The sequence below is a fragment of the Loxodonta africana genome, chromosome 4, assembly GCF_030014295.1.
Source record: "Loxodonta africana isolate mLoxAfr1 chromosome 4, mLoxAfr1.hap2, whole genome shotgun sequence".
Lineage (NCBI taxonomy): Eukaryota > Metazoa > Chordata > Mammalia > Proboscidea > Elephantidae > Loxodonta > Loxodonta africana.
Genome location: NC_087345.1, coordinates 36,627,816 through 36,651,324, shown reverse-complemented (window position 1 = coordinate 36,651,324; position 23,509 = coordinate 36,627,816). Strand labels below are relative to the sequence as shown.

Here is a 23,509-nt window from a genome sequence, read left to right as displayed (position 1 = left end):
TGATTTCTAATGGATTATCCTGAGAAATCACATTGAAGGGTACATAAAATTAGCTTCATGATACCCAATTATATTTTGTATATACATCCAAATAGACTCTGCTATGATAAACTCAAGCAATTTTCAAGTTAAAGGTAGTCAAGTTACATGTTATAGAAATGTGACATATTTCATGTTATAAAATATTATATAACATGTAACATTAAATACAGATCCCACTGTAACAAAATGGTGGGAATTACAAGGAAACCAATAGTTAAACTCAAAAGACATCTGCTTTCAGTTCTAGATCTTATTTTATCCAAACCTACTTAAGTGTCTCATTTTATAACAGCAGCCACGACCTGCAATTGGGATTTCCCACTGACATGGGTAAAAGGACAGTAGGCTCCTTGGGAGCCTATGAGTAGCCAGAGAGGGGCAGGTTAAATTGTTGTGTATGAATAAATCAGCCCACTTCCTTATTGGAAACTATACATGAACAATTCTATTTACCATTTCTCTCCCTTGGATACTACCCACAAAAGAGCTGTCTTAAAGGTCTACTCTAGAACAACTATGAATCACCAATAACCCCAAAGACCCATGGAACCCATGTCTTTCTGGGAACACCTGGGGATACAGGACTATTTGCTCAAGACTGGGAGGCTCTAAGGGGTATAGGGAAAGGACTTGGGTTTCTTCCTCTACTCTTAATCCCATGCATCAGTGTATCTTTCCACTAATTGGACCGCTGACTTGCTTCTTGTTTACTTTAACCTTCCTTGATTGATAAACCAAAAAAAATCATAACATTTCCATTAAACTTGGGTAATATCTTTGAAAGCTAGAGTCAGGGAAAAATGGAAAGGAAGTGGAAATAAACATTCATTCAAGAAGTGAGATAAACAGACCCACTTTTGACAAGGTCAAAAACATTCTACTCTAGTCTGATACCTTTCCAGGAACAAAGGAAAGACAGTAAAGAAGAAAAAAACACTGATTCTAGCCTAAGACAGACCTGCACTGGAATCCAGCCAGGCTCCATCATTCATCTGGCTGTGTGTAACTGGCTAGCTTTTTAGGCTCTTTAATTTTACACCTCCCTAAAGGATAAAATTGAGACAATACCACCTGCTATGAAGATTAAATGAAAGAGTGATGGTGGTATAGTGGTTAAGTGCTCAGCTGCTGATAGAAAGGTTGGCAGTTCGAACCTACCAGCCATTCTGCAGGAGAAAGATGTTGACAGTCTGCTTCTGTCAAGATTACAGCCTTGGAAACCCTGTGGGGCAGTTCTACTCTGTCCTATAGGGTTGCTATGAGTCAGAATCGACTGGACAGCAATGGGCATAAAGATTAAACGAGACAATGTGAACATGCCTGGTATATGCAATAGACATGAAATGAATGCAAATTTTTAAATTGCATGAGGAGAGGGAGAATATCTTAGTCCTTTACATTAAGTGGGAACCCTGGTGGCATAGTGGTTAAGTGCTACGGCTGCTAAACTAAAAGGTCAGCAGTTCAAATCCCTCAGGCGCTCCTTGGAAACTCTATGGGGCAGTTCTACTCTGACCTCTAGGGTCACTATGAGTCGGAATCGACTCGACAGCAGTGGGTTTGGTTTTAGTTTTTTACGTTAAGTAAGCAGAATGGCAAGAGGAGCAAGAAGTTTTTGTTCTTGTTTACTCCTAGTAAACACAACTTAGCATTATACCTGGTCTCTCTACTTCTTGTATGAATGAATTAATAAATGAGTGGACTTTATCCTAACATCTCACAGATGTGTAGTACAGCCTGGGTTGGCAAACCCAGTCTGCTGTCTGCCGTTTTTTGTAAGGCCTGCAAGCTAAGAATGGATTTTACATTTATAAATGATTAGGAGAAAAAAATGAAGAATATATACTTTGTGACATGTGAAAATTACACAAAACTTAAATTTCAGTGTTCATAAATAAAGTTTTATTGAAACATAGACAAGCTCATTCATTTTTGTACTGTTGGTGGCTATTTTCATGCTACAACAGCAGAGTTTAAGAACTGCAACAGAGGCCATATAGCCCACAAAGACTGAAATATTTACTTTCTGGTCCTTTACAGAAAAAAATTTGCCAACCCTTGGTATAGATCACTCACGAGAAGCAGTATATCTGCTTTGGAGAAAAACTGCCTATGTACGAATCTTAGCTTTGCCACTTACTAGTTATATGAAATTGAAAATTTTTAACCTTACTATAGCTCAGTTTCCTCATCCATAAAATGGAGTTAATAGTAGTGCCAACCTGACAGGGTTTTATGAAGATTAAATGAATTAATTCAAGTAATGCACTAACAATACCTGATACATAGAAAGCTTGCTTACTCACTTGCATGCTCCAACTCTCTTTCCCTCTTTCCCCACATTCGTACATATATATATATACACACACACACACACACACCAAACCCCTATAGGACAGAGTAGAACTGCCCCACAGAGTTTCCAAGGAGCACCTGGTGGATTTGAACTGCCGACCTTTTGGTTAGTAGCCGTAGCACTTAACCACTACATCACCAGGGTTTCCATATGTATTACCTGTAATATCAAAGGAGTCCCTAGATGGTACAAACAGTGCTCACTCAGCTGCTAACTGAAAAGTTGGAGCTTAGAGTCCGCACAGAGGCATCTTGGAAGAAAGCCTACTTCTGAAATATCAGTCATTGAAAACCCTATGGAGCAAAGTTCTACTCTGCCTCACGTGGGGTCGCCATAAGTCAGAATCAACTCCAGGGCAACTGGTTGAAGCTCAAGTTCATTAAGAAATATTAAGAAAAATAAATTATTGCTATAGACACTTAAAAGCCTAGAATTGTACTTAAAAAGTTACTTCAGAGAGAAGCTTCTGCATTGTCAGTCATGTGAAACAGCTCATCACCGCTTATATGTCTGAGTAAAGAACTCCTGCACTGAAGTCATGTGAGCCATGGTTTTACAGCAGGTCATTCAGGGGCTTGTTTTCCATGTTTAAATTCACAGCTTTTTTTTTTTTTTTAGTAGCTTACTACTTGTACAGCAGTATCTCGAAGCCCAGAATAATTAGTTACATATCACAAAAGGGTCTCTTATATATTAATCAATGTAAAATAATGAGTAATATGGAGGTATCCCACTTCACCTCAAGATACTTTTTACAGGTCCGTTTTAAAAGCTAGCTCATCCCTCTTTGGTAAATAAACATCACATTGATGACAACCACTATGAGCAACACAGACCAAAAAGGTCTACATATGACATAACAAGCCTTCACCTTTATGCAATAAAGTTGCTGATTCCGTTGGTCATGTAAATCTCCTTTCTCAATGTAAAGCACAGTATGATTATTTCTTTTTTAAATATAGATTTTCAGAGTAGACTGCACTTCAAAACACAGATCACCTGCTCTGAGCCACAAGCTAAAGGCATACAAAAAAGAGGAGAGATGGGAAGTAAGGAGAAATTAAGATACCATAAAACAGTTAAAAAGAGAGAGAGAGGGAAGAAATGAGCGAGTAGAAAGAGAAAGCATCACCCATTCACACATTTGTGTGTATACATATACACATTATCACATATGTTTTATTAAGCTCCTGGTGGGTTAGGCTTGGTGTAGGAACTGAGGTTATGCACGTGGAGGAAACAGTGCTGTCAGCCCATGTCTCTCTCATGTACCTTGAAGATAACAATAGCTTCTGAGGGACAGAGTGTAACCACTCCTAAACTTTCCATTTATTTGAAAACTTTCCATATTACAAAACAAAACAAACAAGCCAACCAAATTCAAAACCCTTTTTCTCTTGAGTGCACTGGAGGAGGGTAATGAGAGGGAAAGGAGGGAGCATTTTACTTTTTACTTTATGCACATTTAACTTAAAAAAAAAAAGATTCTATAAATTTCTATAATTAAAAAAACATAACACATAAAGAACAGAAAATCCCCAGTCTCCCTTTCCTGGTTTACTAATCTTAGTTCTTTTAAGCATTCCTCATAAACAGTATTTTTTAATACTTCGGAAGGAAAGGTTAAACGAAAGGTGGGAGGACAGGCAGGAGGCAGCTAGTCCACATGTGGTTTCCCCCCAAAAATCAGATCATGATGATACGTGAATTACGACAACAATTTTCAGAATACTTCCTATAGACAACCTGAAACTGACCATACTTCTAATGTCCTAGGCTGTCTTACCTGCAACATCTCTCCGTTCATAGCCAGAGATTGTACTTGCAGAATCCACCTACAGAGTACTGGCAGAATAAAAATTTACTGGGGCTAAGATTTCAATGAGCAGAGAGCGACAACATTAATTCGTAGAGTACAGAAGAGCGTACGAAAAATATTTTTGCTTCTTAACCATGCGAGGGTTGAATGAGAATTAAAGATGCTCAGAATTACGACTACCAAGAGTCAATAAGGCCACATTCAAGAAAACAGCTAAGATCTCATTTTAGCCTACGTATGAAAGCATCAATAATTACTCAATAACCCCCGGGTACAAAAACATACCTAAACTCATTTTACCATCAAAAAATCTCTTGAACCCAGATAGAGACAATGTATTTTTGCAGTATTTACATTTTGCCTCACAGAAAGATTTTGTATTTTTTAATGAGATCAAAACCCATTTTTTAAGTCAGAGAAACTTTCACCCTTCAGATCTTTATTTTTATATTCGTCACTAAAGCCTTAGTACCAATGTTCATTTTAAAAATTCCCTTTATAATTCCCTGAATATGGTGCTCTGCATAGAGTGAATGAACAATAATTACCTGTTAACTAGAAACAGTATTTAATAGATTAAGAAGAAAGATGTAATCTATTAAAGAGCGTTCATAGGGTAAGCATATTTTACCTGGCTTCCTAACAGCAAAGACACGGGATTTTATCTGTTGTACAGTGATAATGCTAAAAGATAAAGGTGAGAAGTTCCTATTTTTTAAGTTACATTTTTCTAAAAGTTACTGTAGCTTTCTCAGCTAACACACATTTTTTCCATCTGGATGCCCAACTAGTCCCTACTGGGGTTTGTAACACAAAGTATTTGAATTTAAGCCATACCAACACGTCATATAGAGACAACTGACCAAAGAGCCTGAGATGATACATTTTGGCAGACAGATACATGTTCAAATCCTGAAACAGTTACATGGATAATCCACCCTACAAGGGAAAATATGTCTTCTGCAGGTTTTCTGTGGAGAACATGTTTTCTATAAATTTCTATTAGGCCCTTGACTTAAGAACAACTTAGCAAATTTTTGCTCACTCCAAAACTACCTACAGACTACCCGGATTTTTTCACTTTCAGTCTAATTACGTGTGAGACACAGGGACAATTCTTCATTCTAAAAAGAGTTTCATTAAACTCTGATTTATTTTAGTCATACAACTGTCTTTGCATTTTTTAAAAAGCACATGAAGATATCTTAAGATTGACTAGCATGGCAACCTAGACCCCTTGCCTCTTTCTGTAGGCTGGGTGAGAGGACTGGTGGAGTTAGAAGAATGGAATATTTGCAGCTTAATTATTCCATAATATGGAAGGATGCTCACTAGTCTGATAAAGACAGAGGCGTGTGAGGTCTTTTAACTCAATTTCTCTTCTCCAAGGGAGCTTTGTTTTAACAAATAGCAGCTCTCCCAATCAGTATAATTGCTTTCCAAAATTAACAGATGTTTCCTGTGCATTCTGGATGCCTGGACAGTGGGACACTGGTTTACTCCAAATGCAGCTGGATTCTGACCTCATACAAGTAAAAGCAATATTTAACCTGACAACTGTTTGCTCAGATGTGACCACCTATCTTGTGCCAGGTATCAGCTGGGGCAAGGATACAAAGGCGTTTGCAATCTTACAATATTTATTCTCATTTATGCTGATTTTTATGTTTGTTTGAAGCGGGAGGGAGGTGACCGGGAGGGGAGGTTGCCAAAGTGCTATGACAGAATAATAAGTTAGTGCTGTACAACAGTACAAGGCACAAGTAATGCCTTCTACAGCTTGGTATACAGTAAAACAATTAATACAGTAAATGTTAGCTATTACTTTAATTATACTATAAACAGGATATTCCAGGCAATAAGCTAATGAAGGAAGCAAGAACATAAGTATCCAAAAACTCACTTCCTCATTCATTCTTTGAATGACAAAAATTTTGAAATGGAAGATGGATTGGTGGTTGCCAGGAATTAAGGGTAGGGAGACGGAGGCGTGTGGTTATATAAGGGTGACATGAGGTTCCCTGGGGTGATGCAAGCGGTGGTGGTTGATATATGAACCTATACAGCTGATAAAATTGTACAGAACTACATACACACAAATGAGTACAAGTAAAACTGAGGGAATTTAAATAAGACCGGTGGATTGTATCAATATCCTCGTTGTGTCTCCAAATGTTGAGACTGGCCTGAGATCAGGACACTAAAAACAAACAAAAATGGTTGCTGTCGAATTGATTCCCACTCATAGCCACCCCATGGGACAGAACAGAACTGCCCCATAGGGTTTCCAAGGAGTAGCTGGTGGGTGCAAACTGCCAACTTTTTGATTAGCAACCATAGCTCTTAACTACTTTGCCACCAAACCCCCCCAAAAAAACCAAACCCGCTGCCGTCGAGTCGATTCCAACTCAGAGCGACCCTACAGGACAAGGTAGAACTGCCCCATAGTTTCCAAGGAGCACCTGGTGGATTTGAACTGCCGACCACTTGGTTAGCAGCCATAGCACTTAACCACTATGCCACCAGGGTTTCCACTGCGCCACCAGGGCTCCATAATCAGGGATAATTATTTGGTTTCTGATTTATCCAAGGGGAAATTAAGTTTATTAACATCTTTCTTTTATTTTATTTTAGGTGAAGGTTTACAGAACTGGCTTCTCATTAAACAGTTAGTACACATATTGTTTTATGACATTGGATAAGAACGCCAGGACATGTCAACACTCTCCGTTCTCAACCTTGGGTTCCCTATTACCAGCTTTCCTGTCCTGTCCTGCCTTCTAGTCCTTGCCCCAGGGCTGGTGTGCCCCTTTAGTCTCATTTTGTTTTATGGGCCTGTCCTCTTTGGATGAAGGATGAACCTTAGGAGTGACTTAATTACTGAGCTAATAGAGTGTCCTGGGGCTGTACTCTCGGGGTTTTTCCAGTCTCTGTCAGGCCAGTAAGTCTGGCATTTTTCTGTGACCTAGAATTTTGTTCTACATTTTTCTCCAGCTCTGTCCAGGACCCTCTATTGTGATCCCTGTCAGAGCAGTCAGTACAGGTAGCCAGGCACTATCTAGTTGTACTGGACTCAGTCTGGTGAAGGCCGTGGTAGTTGTGGTCCATTAGTCCTTTGGACTAATCTTTCCCTTGTATCTTTAGTTTTCTTCATTCTTCCTTGCTCCCAAAGGGGTGAGACCAGTGGAGTATCTTAGATGGCCGCTCACAGGCTTTTAAGACCCCAGATGCTACTCACCAACGTAGAATGTAGAACATTTTCTTTATAAACGATGTTATGCCAATTGAGCTAGATGTTCCCGGAGTCCATGGTCTCCATATGCCTCAGCCCAGCAATTTGGTCCCTCAGGGAGTTTGGATGTATCTATGGAGCTTCCATGACCTTGCCTTTTGCCAGTTGTGCTGGCTTCCCCAGTACTGTGTACTGTCTTACCCTTTGCCAAAGTTACCACTTACGTATTGTCTATTTAGTGAAGTACAGTAATTTCTATAAAAGTAAGAAATAAAATCTAAAAACCCAACTCTCTCTGAAGTAGTAGTTTAACTACTAGGGAATGCAATCATTTGATAATTTCCCCAGTAGCTGTTAAAATGTTACTATGTGTTTACATGAGAATCAGAGACCTTTGAAATGAACTGTCATTAGACAGGAGTCTTTAGGCACCAGGGTCATAGGATACTGACAGATTGAAGCCACAGGATTTTTGCAGTCTTCTAAAACAAAACTCTTCAGAGCAGTATCACTCCATTGCTCCTTTTCCATCCCATTTTAGCATAAAGCAGTGGGGAAAGAGGAGAGGCAGGAGACAAATGATGGAAGGCAGTAAAACATATAGACTAAAAATTAACTATACATACATCCCCTTTGATAATGAAAAAATAAGGCCAATTGTGTAGCTATTTTGGGGTAGGTTTTAATTTGAATTAAATTGAGGGCAAAAATGACAAACTCATTAAAAGTCTGAATTATAGGATATTTTAAAAGAAATACTGTTTGAGTACTTTGACATATATGTATCTACCTTTAACAGCCAAGTAGAGGTCTTACCAGGCTTGCTTTAGAGAAGCCTGTTATAATTAGCACAGTAATTATTTTATGAAAAAACATTGTTAAAATGCCCAGCAGGGTATACACAGAAGGAATTTAAATACGTTTTCTATTATATGATTTATAGCAGTTATTTGCTTACAATAAGACAAGCCAAGATCAGTTGAGCCTAAGCAGGATGAATACAGATGCCAAATTAAATGTCACAAGCAGCAACTTGATCATTTTCACCCTGGAGGCAGATTCAGCGAGCTCTTTGTGACCAGTGTCAGCAGCTCCAACAATGACAATAGCAGTACTCTACCTAAGAGCTTCTCTCAACCTATAGCCCTGACTGAATGGGCTCCCTTGTCCAGCTTCCCAGGGCTTGCCCATTCATAACTCTGAAGGCTCTGGACATTCTAATTCCTCCCAGAAATCTTCAACTAGTGAGAGATAGTATTTCATCTGTCTCTTTGGACAATAGGAAACCCTGCTGGCATAGTGGTTAAGAGCTATGGCTGCTAACCAAAAGGTCGGCAGTTCCAGTCTACCAGGAGCTCCTTGGAAACCCTATGGGGTAGTTCTACTTTGTCCTATAGGGTCGCTATGAGTCAGAACCGACTCGACAGCAACAGGTTTGGTTTCTGAAAAATAACCTTACTATTCTGTCACGGATTGAATTATGTCCCCCCAAAAACGTGTTTATCAATTTGGCTGGGCCATGATTCCTAGTATTGCGTGGCTGTTCTCCATTTTGTGACTGTAATTTTAGGTTAAACAGGATTAGGGTGAGACTGTAATACCCTTACTAAGGTCACATCCCTGATCCAATGTAAATGCAAAGGGAAGCAAGCAGAGAGTTGGGGACATCATACCACCAAGAAAGCAGAGCCGGGAGCAGAGCGTGTCCTTTGGACCCAGAATCCCTGCGTGGAGTACCTCCTAGTCTGGGGAAAGATTGATGAGAAGGCCAACAGAGACAGAAAGCCTTCCCCTGGAGCTGACGCCCTGAATTTGGACTTTTAGCCTATTTCACTGTGAGGAAATAAGCGTCTCTTTGTTAAAGCCATCCACCTGTGGTATTTCTGTTATAGCAGCACTAGATGACCAAGACACATTTAAGTCTATGATGAAGAACCACATATAAAAGGTATTTTAGCCTTACAAAATTATTTACTTTGAGGACTTGTAAATAGTGAACTCTCTCATTAAACTAAGGTGCTTTAGAGATCATAAAGTACTTGACAGAGAATGAAATGAGGAACAGAGATGACAGATAAAAAAGCAACTCTCATGAAATCATGGGGAAATATGAGGCATAAATAACATTTTCTGTTTCATTACTGTTCATTACTGCAACTAGTAAACGACAGGAACCATATTTAGCTTGCTTTGTATACCAGCCACAACTAAGCTGACCAAATGTAAACATGAGATGATTAATTCCGTTTCCCAACCTTTGAAATACCTATTACCTAACTATAAAGGCTTTCCAGTCAATGAGCTCTTCTTGCATAAAAAATCTGGGACCTTGGAAAAAGCTCATTAATGTCTATACATGCCACTCAGGTGTCTGTGTGTTTTCCCTCTAGACAGTAAGCAATTTTGGACAGGAATATTTTGTCCACTGTGGACTCCTGAGTAGAAGATTCTCAGACCTCTACCAATATTAAGAACAACAACAAAAAAATAAAAGAATGGCAAAACCAACAGCTCATAACCAGTTGCCATCAAGTTGATTCTGACTCATGAACATGATCTGATTTACTTCTCTAAAAGATCAGTATCATACATTAAGATCAATGTACCAGCAGCTCAGGCTCAGAAAACTTCATTCCATACTCAGTTAATCTATATATTAGCAATGTGCCCTTGGGCAAGTTACTTAACCTCATTATGTCTTCGTTTCCTTGTCCATAAAACAAGATGACAATAAAATTTACCATATATGGCAGTAGGAACTAAATAATACAGTGAAACTTACGAGAACAGGAACTCTGCAAACTGCCTCGTTTTTTCAGGTCTCGAAAGTTTTCCACCTTTGACAGGGTGCAATCTTAACACTTTTCCACCACTCCTTTTAGAGGCAAATACTTGAGTTTTCCTTCTCTTAAAGGTTTCCCTTACACAGGTTCTGGCTTTCACAGGTCTTACTGTGCATGCAAAAGCTCCTAGCATAATGCTTGGCATGTCTGAAGTACTGAATAAATTTGTAGCTATTATTACCCAAAACACCTATTGCTGTGGAGTCAGTTATGACTCAGTGATCCCATAGGACAGAGTAGAACTGCCCCATGGGATTTAGGGTATCAGACTGCCACATCTTTCTCCTGCAGAGTGGCTATTGGCTTCCAACCGCTGACCTTTTAGTCAGCAGCCTTGCACTTGCCCACCACACCATCAGGGCTCCTAGCTGCTATTAAAAAAAAAAAAAATCAACCATAAAATCTATACTATTTGATGTTAACAGCATTTCTAATCTTTGATACTATCTGGCTGACAGACTTTTGGTGAAGTAAGGAAAACATTAGATTGAGGGAGAACCAGAGAGTTTGGGGGAAAGACTGTTTTATTAGCATATATTAGTAGCATCAGATACTTGTTAGCTGAAAGTTTCTCCTTAGTTTGAATATTAACCCCCCTGAAACCACCATTTTAATGCAGCTGTGTTCAACCCTCCTTCCTGAAGGGGGTAACTATATCTGTTATGACAGGAGAAAAAAAGCCAACAATGCAAGCAATGCTGAACCTTTTTCCAACAACTGAGACTATAAATTCTCTAAATTTTGCCGTCTTTTGAATGCTTCCAAACCAGCAATGTTGCTGTTATAGTTGTCACTGAGTAGATTCCAAGGCAATGTGGTGTTTTGAAGCCACCATATTGGAGCCCTGGTTTTGTAATTTCCCGTATCTGCAGAAGGAAAGTCAACAAGTCTCACTAGGCCTTGGTTTCATGAGGCTGGATTAGCAATGACTTCTTTAGTTCTAAAATTTAATAATTCTATGACTACATTTACCTAAAATCATTAAAAAACACACTTTAGTTCCCAGAATTTTCCAACTACTTGATTACCAAAAGAGGGCTCTATTTAAGTTTTCTTACCCCCAAAACTCTAAAAGACTAAGATTTCAGAAACTTTTGCTACCACATAATTCATACCTGGACTCCTGAACATTTTCATTTCTATCTTTTCCTTCTTCCCTCCTCACCTCTCCCTCCCTCTACCTACACAGGGCAGTGTAGAGGAACTGCGCTTTGTACTCACGTTTCTAACAGTGGAGCTGTGGGTGAAAAATTAAGTATAAAAAAGCCACTCATTTAAACTGAAATCTGTTTACCTGTAACTGCCAATATATCTAAAGACCAATAGAAAGAAAAAAAGTTACCAATTATTCCTTCTTTATACATTATATCCACTTTCCCAGGCTTGACATTAGAGTTGCCAAACAATTCAAAACCAGAAATTCTTTTCAGATTTTCTTAAGCTATTTTGATTTTTATTAAAAACCAAATCTATTGTTTAATTTCTAATGTTTCAAATGATACTAAGATACCAAAGTGTATCAACTGTTATAAACATGTTACCAAGAAACTGACCTGACATAAAATAAATGAATGACCTAACTAAAACAAAGTTTTTGACAGAATCCACAGGAGCTAAAAGAACAAGCAGTTACAGCATTTCAAACATACAAAGGCTAAATGTGTTTGTTTTCCTTTTTATTTTTATTTAAACATTCAGGGGAAACTGACTTTCTTTGTTCAGAGTTTATTATTTCACCTTTCCTGCAGGAGAAACCAAAATACTTTGATAAATGGAAGACTCTGATAAACAGATCCTTGAAAATTAGGGCTCAGAACCACTAACCCAGTTACATTTGCATTATTGTCCACTTTTCCTGAGATCATTTTACCACTATGACTCAGTTTCTTTAAATATAAAAGAATAAAATGACACCAATACAATCTCTACTCCAATTCATGGGATCCCGGGCAGCGCAAACAGTTAAACGCTGGACCGCTCGCTGAAAGGTTGGTGGTTTGGCCTGCCCAGGGGCACCTCAACAGTCAGTACCACCAACACCAATTCATGCTAATATGGAGTCAAAAAGGATCTATACTATATGTAAACAAGAAGGGCTGTGACATCTGGGAAAGAAAACTACAAAAGATAGCTGTTCTTTCTGGATATACTATTATAGTGCTTTATTCCACAGATAGCCTATTTAGCCACCCCAATTTTTTTTTTTTTATAGCTCCAATGAAAGATTACCGCTGCCCAATGTCAAAACTACTTGCAAGTACTTTTTTTCCTCTAGAGATCCAAAAACACAAACAATTACCAGACCCAGACTAAACCACCAAAGTAGTTTTTCCATACCACCCAGAAGAAACTAGGCAGTTCCACTCTTGAATTTAACTTCTAAAGTTAATATTGAATGAAAAGGTCAATATTGCTTTGTTGTTTCCCACACCCAAATGTGCTATAATTTAAACAACTCCTTGAACCTAACAGAGTTTCAAGAAAGTTGGTATTAAAATAAATAGGCTAATATAAACATGTCTACTTTTCTTTTCTTTTAAATCCAAAAGAGTTTCCCCTAAATACCAAGTTTATCTATGCAATTCCAGGAAAAGATGATGAATTGAAAAGAAATGTCTGGAAGACCACAGAAAGCTTACAAAAGTGATACACAAGGACAGGCCTTATCTGAGTTACAGAACACCTGAAATGTGAACATACTCATCGCCTTATGAACAAGAGCCCAGATCTGGAACTCCCCTGAACCACCTGGAAGATCAAGGGGGCAAAGAAGTTCATCTTCCCCACCTCTTCATCCTGTACCCTACCTCCCCCCTTAATATTTTGTTTTCAACTCACTAGCATTTTCCTCCTCAAACGCACCAGCATTCAAGAGTCCCCAAAGCCATTTAATTTCTTGCTCCATTTATTCCACAGTCTCATTCTTATTACCTTCTATTGCATATTTCATATATTAGACAGCTAAATATAATTTTGCAGGCTAGCTAGGAACCTAACTCCCACACAGTTATTTCTACTGCAAAAATGCAACAGTTAGTTGCCGTTGACTCTGACTCATGGTGAACCCATGTATGCAGAGTAGAACTACTTCATAGGATTTTCAAGGCTGTAATCTTTAATCTTTAAGAAGCAGATCACCAGGCCTGTCTTCTGAGGTGGCTCTAGGTAGGTTAGGATCACCAATCTTTTGGCTATTGCTTAACCATTTTCACCACCTAGGGACTTCTCCAAACCTTCTACTAAGGTTTAATCCATTCACAAATTGGTAGATGGCTTAATTGTCATTACCTCTTAAAATTTACACAGCCCTGGTGGCACACTGGTTAAGAGATTGGCTGCTAAGCAAAAGGTTGGCAGTTTGAATCCACCAACTGCTCCTTGGAGACCCTATGGGCCAGTTCTACTCTGTCCTGTAGGGTTGCTATGAGTTGGAATCAACTCGACAGCAACGGGCTTGGTATGGAACCTTACAGCAATTAAAAATGCTTAGGAAAAAAAAGAAGACCCTCCCTCCCCCACCCCCAACATCTACCCTTCCCCAAAAGGTTCACATTGAGAATATTTCTCTAGAAAATAAATGGGCCAGAAGCTCATTTTGCAAAGCAATTTCTGTCTCACTGATGTAATTAGTTCCAATTTTATGAAAATAAACTCACTACGTCCTTGATGGAAACCCTGGTGGCGTAGTGGTTAAGTGCTACAGCTGCTAACCAAAAGGCTGGCAGTTTGAATCCACCAGGCGGTCCTTGGATACTCTATGGGGCCGTTCTACTCTGTCCTATAGGGTCGCTATGAGTCAGAATTGACTTGACATCAGTGGGTTCAGTTTTTTGGATTCTGGTGTCCTTGACTAAATTATAAGATTTTTAGATCTTTACTATTCAAAAATTTAACAAAAAACCAGCAATGGAAAAAAAATTTTTTTCCAACTGATTATGCCTAAAGACAATACTGCCACTTTTTTTTTCCAAAACAGTGTACACCCATTCCTCACTTAGTGACATGGTTAGGTTCCAAAAACCAGGTTGTTATACAAAAATGGAGGATGACCACATTAGATCCAAAATAGAGGATGGCTGCAGCATTACATAACTGCCAAATTACATCATCACATATCTGTCAAACCACTAAGAATCATGGCCTAGCCAAGCTGACACATAACTACAACCATTACAGCCAATGTTACTCTCACCTTGTGCCTCAGGATTTGTTACTGCCAGATGTACATTGTTGATGCTCAAAAGAGTTAGATTTTTTTTTTTTAATTTTTATTGTCCCTTAACTGAAGGTTTAAAATAGTCAGATTTTTTACTATTGTCGTAAATGTGAAATGTCAGATAACGAGACTGTCGACAAATGAGTAGGTATATTTTCACCACGCTGGATATACAGATACAGATAGACACACACACACACACACACACACACACACACACACACAAAATGGAGGATACTTTTTCTTCTATCCCTGACTAAAAACATGCCTCTAAAAGTATAAAGTGACATTCTACCACACCCAAGCATATATATTTGATAAATTACCATTCATGTGTAGACAGGAAATGAGGACCAATGCAACACAGCTGGACGAAGTACTGCAATTTAACTAATTCTTACTACTCATATAAAAGGAAAAAAGAAAATCTTTATTGCCAAGAAATAAAACCCAATGCTTCTAACTGCAGTTTCAAATGTAAGGTAAATATGTAAACAAACAGATTTGCCAAAACTGTGTGGCAACAATTCCAGTGCAAGAAACAGAAAGTTAAATAGCCATACAAATTTTTGATATTTCCTGAGCTGATGCTGAAAATAACTTACAGGAAAGGAAGGGCTGCTGTAGAGATCTATGAGTCTTTCCCAGCCCCCACCCTCTAACTGGGCACAATCCCATCTGTGCTATGACAACAGGGAAATGCTCATTAGGGTATTACTTTATGCTTTAATCAGTATATTAAAGTCCAATAATACCACCAGATGGTAAATGCAACCAAAGAGGGCTGACTTCTAGATTGGAACTGATTTATAATACAAATGCCAAAACAGGACCTGATAAGACCTGTAATGAGTGCCATCTGGCAGACTTTTAGCACAGTTTTGTGTTTAAAATGGAGGGGAGAGGACTTAGTACATCCCTTCATCAGACATGAGGGTGCACGATTAACTAAGAAGAAGTAATCTTGAAGTTTATTTCAATTTTTCTTGAATTCTGGTACTTGAGGAAGACCAAAAGATAAATCCAACCTGTCAAGTGACAGGTGACTGCTGGGCAGAGTTTCAAGGGACAGCAGTCCACATTTGCTGATTCCACTTCCTCTCTTCTCAATCCTTCTTGGTCTGGAATCTGACTTCTTCCCCCAGGGCACCACTGAAACTGCTCTCATCAAGGTTAGGAAATGACTTCCCAAATGCCAAAGCCAGTCATGCTCACTTTCAAACAATCACGCTCACTTGGCTCAAATGCAGCCAGCTCTGTGAACCAGTCTTCAATACCACAACTGGATACACAACTCAGATGAAGCTTGGATTAACAAAATCATGTTATTCTATCATTGTCTGTCGCCTCTATGGACACACATTCCTTGAGAGCAGGCATTCCCTTTCACCTTTGAAGGAACAGTGTCTGACACATAGTTGATTATTTACGGAATAAACAAACTCCTTTTGAGAACCCAGAGCAGGGAACAAATGATGACCTAACTGGGAACAACTCAAGCTAAGGTTTCTACAGCTATGGGAACTCCCACCTGCTTCATCTTCAGATTTGGCCGTTCTCCACCCTCTCCCCCGCCCACCCACTAAGAGGCTTCCCAGTGCTACACCTTACCCCCATCCATCTTCCCCTCCAGTTACTTATCACTCTCGCCTGGTGTCAGAAACTCAATTAGCAGAATCACACTGTTAGCAATGGAGAATTGGGAGGGAAAGAGGAAACGGATAGGAATAACAAGGAAAAAAGGAGTGAAGAAAACCCACTGCATGCTAATTCTCAACTAGCCCACCCTTCTCATCACTCCCAATACCTTTCTCACAGCAGTGTAACCTCCAATTTCCTCATTCTTCTTTAATAACCTCACCCTTTTTCACAAACCCTGATGAAGGCCTCAGACCCTGTGGAGTTGTTTCTCGGGGGGCGGAGGGGGGCGCAGGCCTCAACAACACATTGGCCAACTCTCCATCTTCAGCCACAGCTGGTATCAGAGGAGCACACAGAAACATTGACATGAAGAATTAACCTGACTGGAAAAGAGGTAAAGGATAGGCCAGTACCAAACCCACTGCTATTGAGTTGATTCCAACTCACAGACCCTACAAGACAGAGAAGCACTGCCTCATAGGGTTTCCACGGCTGTAAATCTTTACGGAAGCAGACTGCTACATCTTTCTCCTGCAGAGTGGCTGGTGGGTTCGAACTGCTGACATTTCAGTTAGCAGCTGAGTGCATAAGCACTGTGCCACCAGGGCTCTTAGGCCAGTACAGTAATGGTTAATATAATTTGGGAGCTAAAGTGGGACCTTAACCACCCTTTCCAGCATCCTTTCTTTGGGAAATGCACTCTGAGCTCCAAATTATCATGAACTTTTAGAACACAGCCCTATTTAGAATTAGCACCTGCCACAATTATTTCCTGATAAATTATAAATATGTTGTTATAAACTTGTAAACATTAAGCTGTTGAATTTACGAAATATCTGTACTCAAAAAAAGTTGGTCATATAGCCCCAGGCTTGCCAAGAGATTGTTTACTGATCCAGAACTTGGTTGGTTATTGTTACAGATTGAACTATGTCCCCCCAAAAGACGTTATAAATCCTAACCCCTACACCTGTGCATGCAATCTCATTTGGGAATAGGGTTTTCTTTTTTATATTAATGAGACCATCAGTGAAGGGTGTATCTTAAATTACTTTTGAGAAAGCAAGTTTTAAGGACAAAGTGGGGAAGATAGATGCCACATGGAGCTTTCCAAGGATCTCTGAGAACAGCAAACCAAGAAACCAAACCAACTGCAGCTGAGTCGATTCTGACTCCGAGCGAACCTATAGGACAGAGCAGAACTGCTCCATAGGGTTTCCCAGGCTGTAATCTTTTTTGAGCCACATCCTTCTCTTATGGAGGGGATGGTGGGTTCAAACCGCCAATCTTTTGGTTAGCAGCCAAGTGCTTAACTACTGGGCCACCAGGGCTCTGAGAACACTAACCCAGTGCCGTCGAGTCGATTCCAACTCACTAGAGAAGCTGAAACAAGAATTTTCCCACAAAGCAGACAGAGAGAGCTTCCCTTTAGAGCCAGTGCCCTGAATTTGGACTTCTAAACCCCTAAACTATGAGAAAATAAATTTCTGTTCATAAAAGCCACCCACTTGTAAAATTTCTGTTATAGCAGCACTAAGAAACCAAGACAGTTACATACATTTAAAAAAAAAAAAAACCCACTGCATGGAGTTGACTCCAACTCATACTGACCCTATAGGACAGAGTAGAAACTGCCCCATAGTTTCCAAGGTGGCTGGTGGATTCCAAGTGCCGAACTTTTGGTTAGCAGCCGAGCTCTTAACCACTATGCTACCAGGGCTCCAAGAACCTGTAAAACTAGACATTCTCTGTGAACTAGTCCCCTAGGTGAGATCCACCCTCTCTTCCCTGAGGATTGAGAAACTGGTAAAGACACTCTTCTGATTCATTCCAGCAGAGCTTAGGTTTAGGCTTAAACTTAAACATAGTTTAGGTCTGCATTGTTTCTTATCTTTTCAGAACCCTATTGCTGTTAGGTGCCCTCCAGGCAATTTCCACTCATAGGGAACTCAAGTGACAGAGTAGAATTGCCCTATTGGGTTTCTAGGCTGTAATCTTTAAGGGAGCTGATTGCCTTTTTTCCTTTGAAGCACTGAGTGGGTTTGAACTGCCAATCTTACGTTAGCAGCCAAGCGCTTAATTGTTGCACCACCAGGGCTCCTTTTTAGAATCCTAGGGTGCTGGACTTTGAATTAATTATTCAAAAAAATAGGTTTATATTTTCAACAGGCAGGCTACCAAACAGGATTTTCACTTTGATCCTCTCAGCTCACCTGAAATGTATGACTGCCTTTTTTACCTTATTACCTTATTTTTATTCTTATTACCTTGTTTTTGGGTGTCCAAATGTCTTCCTCATGAAAGCTTCTCTTTTTCTTTCACTGTCTATTCAATACTGTTTACAAAAGGAACAAGCTCTCAGGCAGTGTTGTTACTCTGACCCTGGCTAAAGGCTTTTGATTCAGCTGGCACATTTTAGGAATCTCAAGGCTGTTTAGGGCTCCCTGCTCCAGGCCCAAACAAAAATCTCTGTGGAAAGCTAAATTCCAAAGCAGAACTCACCCACTGCTCACCAGGCTGCCCTACTTGAAGGCCTGCAACCTGTCCAAAGCAGCCCTCAGTTTCCTGTGGCCTCCAGAAAGAACCCTCCTTCTGAATGCCCTCCAACTACACTGGCTGGCTGTGTAGTTAACCCCTTACAACCTGGCTGCCCCAACTCCAGCAGTGCTCTAATTGCATAAGAAGCTACCAGCCAATGGACAAGATCCAGAAATGAAGAGCCTGTGTCAGAGACAATGTTAAACCCTCCAGATTTAAGCCTGAGGGCCGAAAGGGAACCTGCCCAAGGGCCAAACCTCCAATTTCAAGAGAACATTTTAGTTTTAGCCAAGGATAATAGTCTATCACTAAGAAGCCAAATTCAAAATCATTCTTCTTTAACAAACTCTCTCTCTCTCTCTCTCTCTCACACACACACACACACACACGCTACACAAAAGCATAATAAAAGGAGAATCAGTCGCCCTTGAGTAGACTCCAAATCATGGTGACCCCACGTGTGTCAGAGTAGAACTGTGCTCCAAAAGGTTTTCAACGGCTAATTTTCCAGAAGTAGATCGCCTTTCTTCTGAGGCACCTCTGGGTGGACTCAAATCCCCAACCTTTTGGTTAGCAGATACAAGATCAAATACAGAACACCAGACATGCCAATAAATAACCATATCATAAGAAAGACTGAGATAAAGGCTGTAAGAACATCATATTATAATTGGGAGGTCAGAATAGGACATGAACACTTCCCACTGGGTGATTCTGGAAGCTTCATGAAACCAAAGATTGCTAAGCTGGCCCAACAAAGCTGGACAACATTTCAATAAGAGAGATACAGTATGTATTCCAGGGGCACGAAGTTCATGTATAAAAGAAAGAAAGCAATTATGGTTCCTTACATTTTTTTCCTATATTCATCAGAAGTCAGCAATTAGCTTCAATGAGTAAAACAACTAATCCTCAGAGTGGTAACTTCTGCAAGTTTAAAAGTTTTTACCTGACAGAGACAATGCAGAATTTCAATAACTGTACAGATTCCTTACACTTAGCAAAAAACCCCCTCATTGACTGGCCAATTTTCTGCCCCAGGTTTCCTGCAATGACTCCTGAGTTGGTGCCTTGGAGGGCCTGAGACCTCTCTGTTCCAGACCTTCCTTGCAGCATCTACCATCCTTCTGGTTCTAATTCTTTGCATCAGCTATTAATAAGTCGACTGTTTCAAGCTTGCACTGCAAATATCCATCCCATCCCTATGATAAATGGAGGCTGCACTTTGTAATAAGAATTCCATAACTAGTCAGTATGTTTTGAAAAATTAGTGCTCTAAGAGTCCATTTTACTAGCTATTTTGAAGAGAAGACAAATAACCACTAATAATTAAAACACATCTAAGAATCAGTCATCGTAGCCAATGCTCAGTCTCATTATAGAAATGGGGAACACAAATTTTTCTTTTGTTTTTTTATATATGCTTAACTAAACCAGTCTCCCACCAGGTGATTTTCCCCCATGTACAATACTTATCTCACATGGTTATTGAAAGTTAATTGCAATAATACATGCAAAAGCACGATGTGTCCGGCACCTAAGTGTTACCTGCAATGCTGAAGTCTGGATCCAAGTTGCAGCTGGCTAGCAGGAGCTTCATAAGGGTCTTCTACTTCATACACATTTGCATCAGTGTCCTCCATGTTGCTGGAATTGCGACATTCAAACTCTGGAGTTTTCCCTATAACCATAATGAATGGCAAGTTCTCATACGCTGGTGTTTCCTTATAATGGTGTATATTTTCATACTCTGGTGCACAGGCGCTTGTAACGGATCTGCAAGGGGCCTGAGATGATGACTCCCTGGAGAGCATCTGGTCATCCAAAGACTCAGCTCTAGGACTACTGGCCATGCTGGTCTGGCCCCGAGACTTCTTCCTCTTCTTCTGGGATTCCAGGCTGTAGTTATCTGCAGAATACGCCTTAATGGGTTTACTTCTCTTTTCTTCTCCTGCCAACAAGCCATGCCAATCACTTTCAATCCCCTTCTGCTCCCCACCACAGAGGTTACCAGTGGTCGTATCTTCAAGTTGGCTACTCTTAGACCAAAATTTCTGAAAGTCACCCTTCATAAAACAGGTGGACAATTTCGCGTTGAGCAACTTTTTCAAAGAGTTTTTCTTTTGAGAGTCTTTGCAAGGCTTAGTGCTCCTTTCCACATCCACAGCAGATAATGACCTTGCTCTAGGCTTGGTTAGGGCACCTAAGGGCTCACTATTTGAGGACATCCTCACAGACTTTAAAGATTCTGGGTTCCCCGAAAAGGGTAAAATAGGATGAGGTAATTTCCACACTGGCTTTTCTGAAGCCCGTTTAGGCACATCAAAGGAGGATGACATACCATGGTTTTGGGCACACAAATGCTGAACGTGATTTCTTTCTAGACTCTTCTCGGAATTTTTTTCTTCATTTGAGGGATAAGAACTCTTCTCTACAAGCTCCTCTGAGGCGGCCTTTTTAAGCACTCCTGCAGCAGGCAAGCTGTGTCTTTGAGGTTTTTTGGGAATAATTCTTAAAGAACTTTCATCCTTTATTGTAGATTCCTTTTGCATTTGATAGGCACACACTCCCGGGTTATATGCAGCAGGCAAATGTTCATTAGAAGTTAATTTGAGTTGCTTAGGCAGGCTCACAGATAAAGCACTGCATCCTGTAATACTGATCCCATTGTCCATAGCAAGCGACATATTACAGCCATCTACTGTCTTGCTGTCAGAACTCAAACTGGAGTCTGTATCTAAAGGAGATGCCATTTTTTCAAAGGAAAAAGTTTCAGGACACACAGCTTTCTGTGAATTGGCTAAGTCTTCTCTGTCGTAGTCAGAGTCCAGATTCAATTCATTTTTACTTCCTCGCTTCACTTTGTCCACCTGTTGCTGGTTACACAAAACATTCTGAGGAAGAACGCTAATTTTATTGTTCCTCAAATTGTCTTCAATAAGACAAGAAGAGCTACTGTCTGAATTCTCTGGTTCCTCAGTACTTTCACTAGGAGTGTCTACGTACCTTTGGCGTATCAGACAAGCAGTGCGAGTCTTTCTGGGCTTGGGAGTTGGGAATTTTTTGGTATATGGTACTAAGTGAATTTCTAAAGGACCAACGTCTTTAACTTCCATCTTCTTACTAACTTCATCTGAAGATATAAAATTATTCCTTTTGCCATTTTCCAGAGCTAATTGTTTGGATGAATGAAAGCAACTACTGCTTTTTCTAATACTATCCTGACAAGTTTCAACAATTTGAAATTCATCACTTGGAGGCTGTAGGAGGTGGTGATGGTCAGAGACTTTCTCAAAACTGGATGAGGATGGTGACAAGTCAGTAAATTCAATACTGAATTGCTTGTTCGAATTACAGCCACCATTCACGTCTGGGTTGTCTTTGGATCTATGCTTCGGTGGTGAGCTAAAGGGTGATGTTCCTTGTGTTAAAACATCTTTGAGATTCTCTTCTAGGATGCTTGCTTTTAAAACTACTCCACTCTGGCTCTTTACCTTTTTACCATGAGAATCACATTTATCCCTAGTTTTTACAGTTAAAGAGAACTCATCGATTTTACAATTTTCTAAATTTTCATGCATTTCCAGGGGCTCTAAAACAAGCTGCTTCACACAGGAATTCCCTCTATTCCCCAGTTTATGGCTACACTCAGAGCTGCAGGGGCACGCTGGTAAAATATAGTCACTGCTCTGGTTCCCTACATTCTTAGAATTGAAGTCGTCAGCATTTTCAGGTACTTTCTGTTTGTGCTCTTCCAGGTTCATAGTCCTCGATGGTGACAGACTGATGTCTCGAACAGGTGAGTCCTTCAGAACTTTTGGTTTCGGAGCTATTGCCGGCTTGGTTTTCTTTATTGACTGTGGAGCACTAGAAATCACAATGTCAGGTTTAGGAGCAACAGGAGGTGGAGCTGGTTTATTATTTGCCATCACAAACTTTGGCTTGGGGGCCACTGGTGGCTTCTTAATCTCTAGAAAGGAAAAAAAAAAAAAAGTAATAATTTGATGACAAAATATCCAAAGCACAAAATGATACATGATTAAATTTTATAACATTTTTACTTTTAACAGTGTCTTAGTTGTCTAGTTCTGTTTAACAGAAATACTACAAGTGGGTCGTTTTAACAAACAGAAATTTATTTTCTCACGGTTTAGGAGGCTAGAGTTCCAAAGTCGGGGTGCCGGTTCTAGGGCAACGTTTTCTGTCTGTGTTGGCTCTGTGGGGAGATCCTTGTCTCTTCAGCTTCTTTCTATTCTTCGGCTCACTGGCAATCTTCATGTGGCATGGTATTTATCTTCCCCCATCTCTGCTTCCTTTTGTGACCTAACCTACTCTTTTTATGTCTCATAAGACACCCTACATTGGCATGGCTTACAACACACTCTACACTGATACGGGCTCTTAATATAACAACAAAAAGCCCGTTCCCAAACGGAATTATAACCACAGGTATAAATCCAAACCCAAACATAGAATTTACAACACATATTTCTGGGGGACACACTACAATCCATAACAAACAGTGCGTGAACTTGCACTTTTCTTTACCAGATAGGTTATATTATTCTATTGTTGTTGCTAGCTGCCATTGAGTCAGCCCCAACTTATGGTGACCCCATGCACAATGGAACAAAACACTGCCCAGTCTTGCACCATCCCATGATCAGTTGCACATCAGAACCATTGTGATCCATAGGGTTTTCATTTGCTAATTATCCAGAACCAGATCGCCAGACCTTTCTTCCTAGGCTATCTTAGTCTGGAAGCTCCACTGAAACCTGTTCAGCATCAGAGCAAAACCAAGTCTCCACTAAGAGAAAGG

General features: G+C 40.0%; 1 protein-coding gene across 5 annotated transcripts in view; it reads right to left on the bottom strand.

Annotated features, from left to right (window-relative positions):
* FGD6 (FYVE, RhoGEF and PH domain containing 6) overlaps nucleotides 1–23,509 on the bottom strand; it is a 143,961-nt gene that overhangs the window by 113,988 nt on the left and 6,464 nt on the right. For all 5 annotated transcript variants that reach the window (XM_064283720.1, XM_064283719.1, XM_003405266.4 and 2 more), the window contains exon 2: nucleotides 20,236–22,657. In XM_064283720.1, coding sequence (XP_064139790.1) covers nucleotides 20,236–22,657 — 2,422 coding nt within the window. The remainder of the gene's footprint in view (nucleotides 1–20,235; nucleotides 22,658–23,509) is intronic.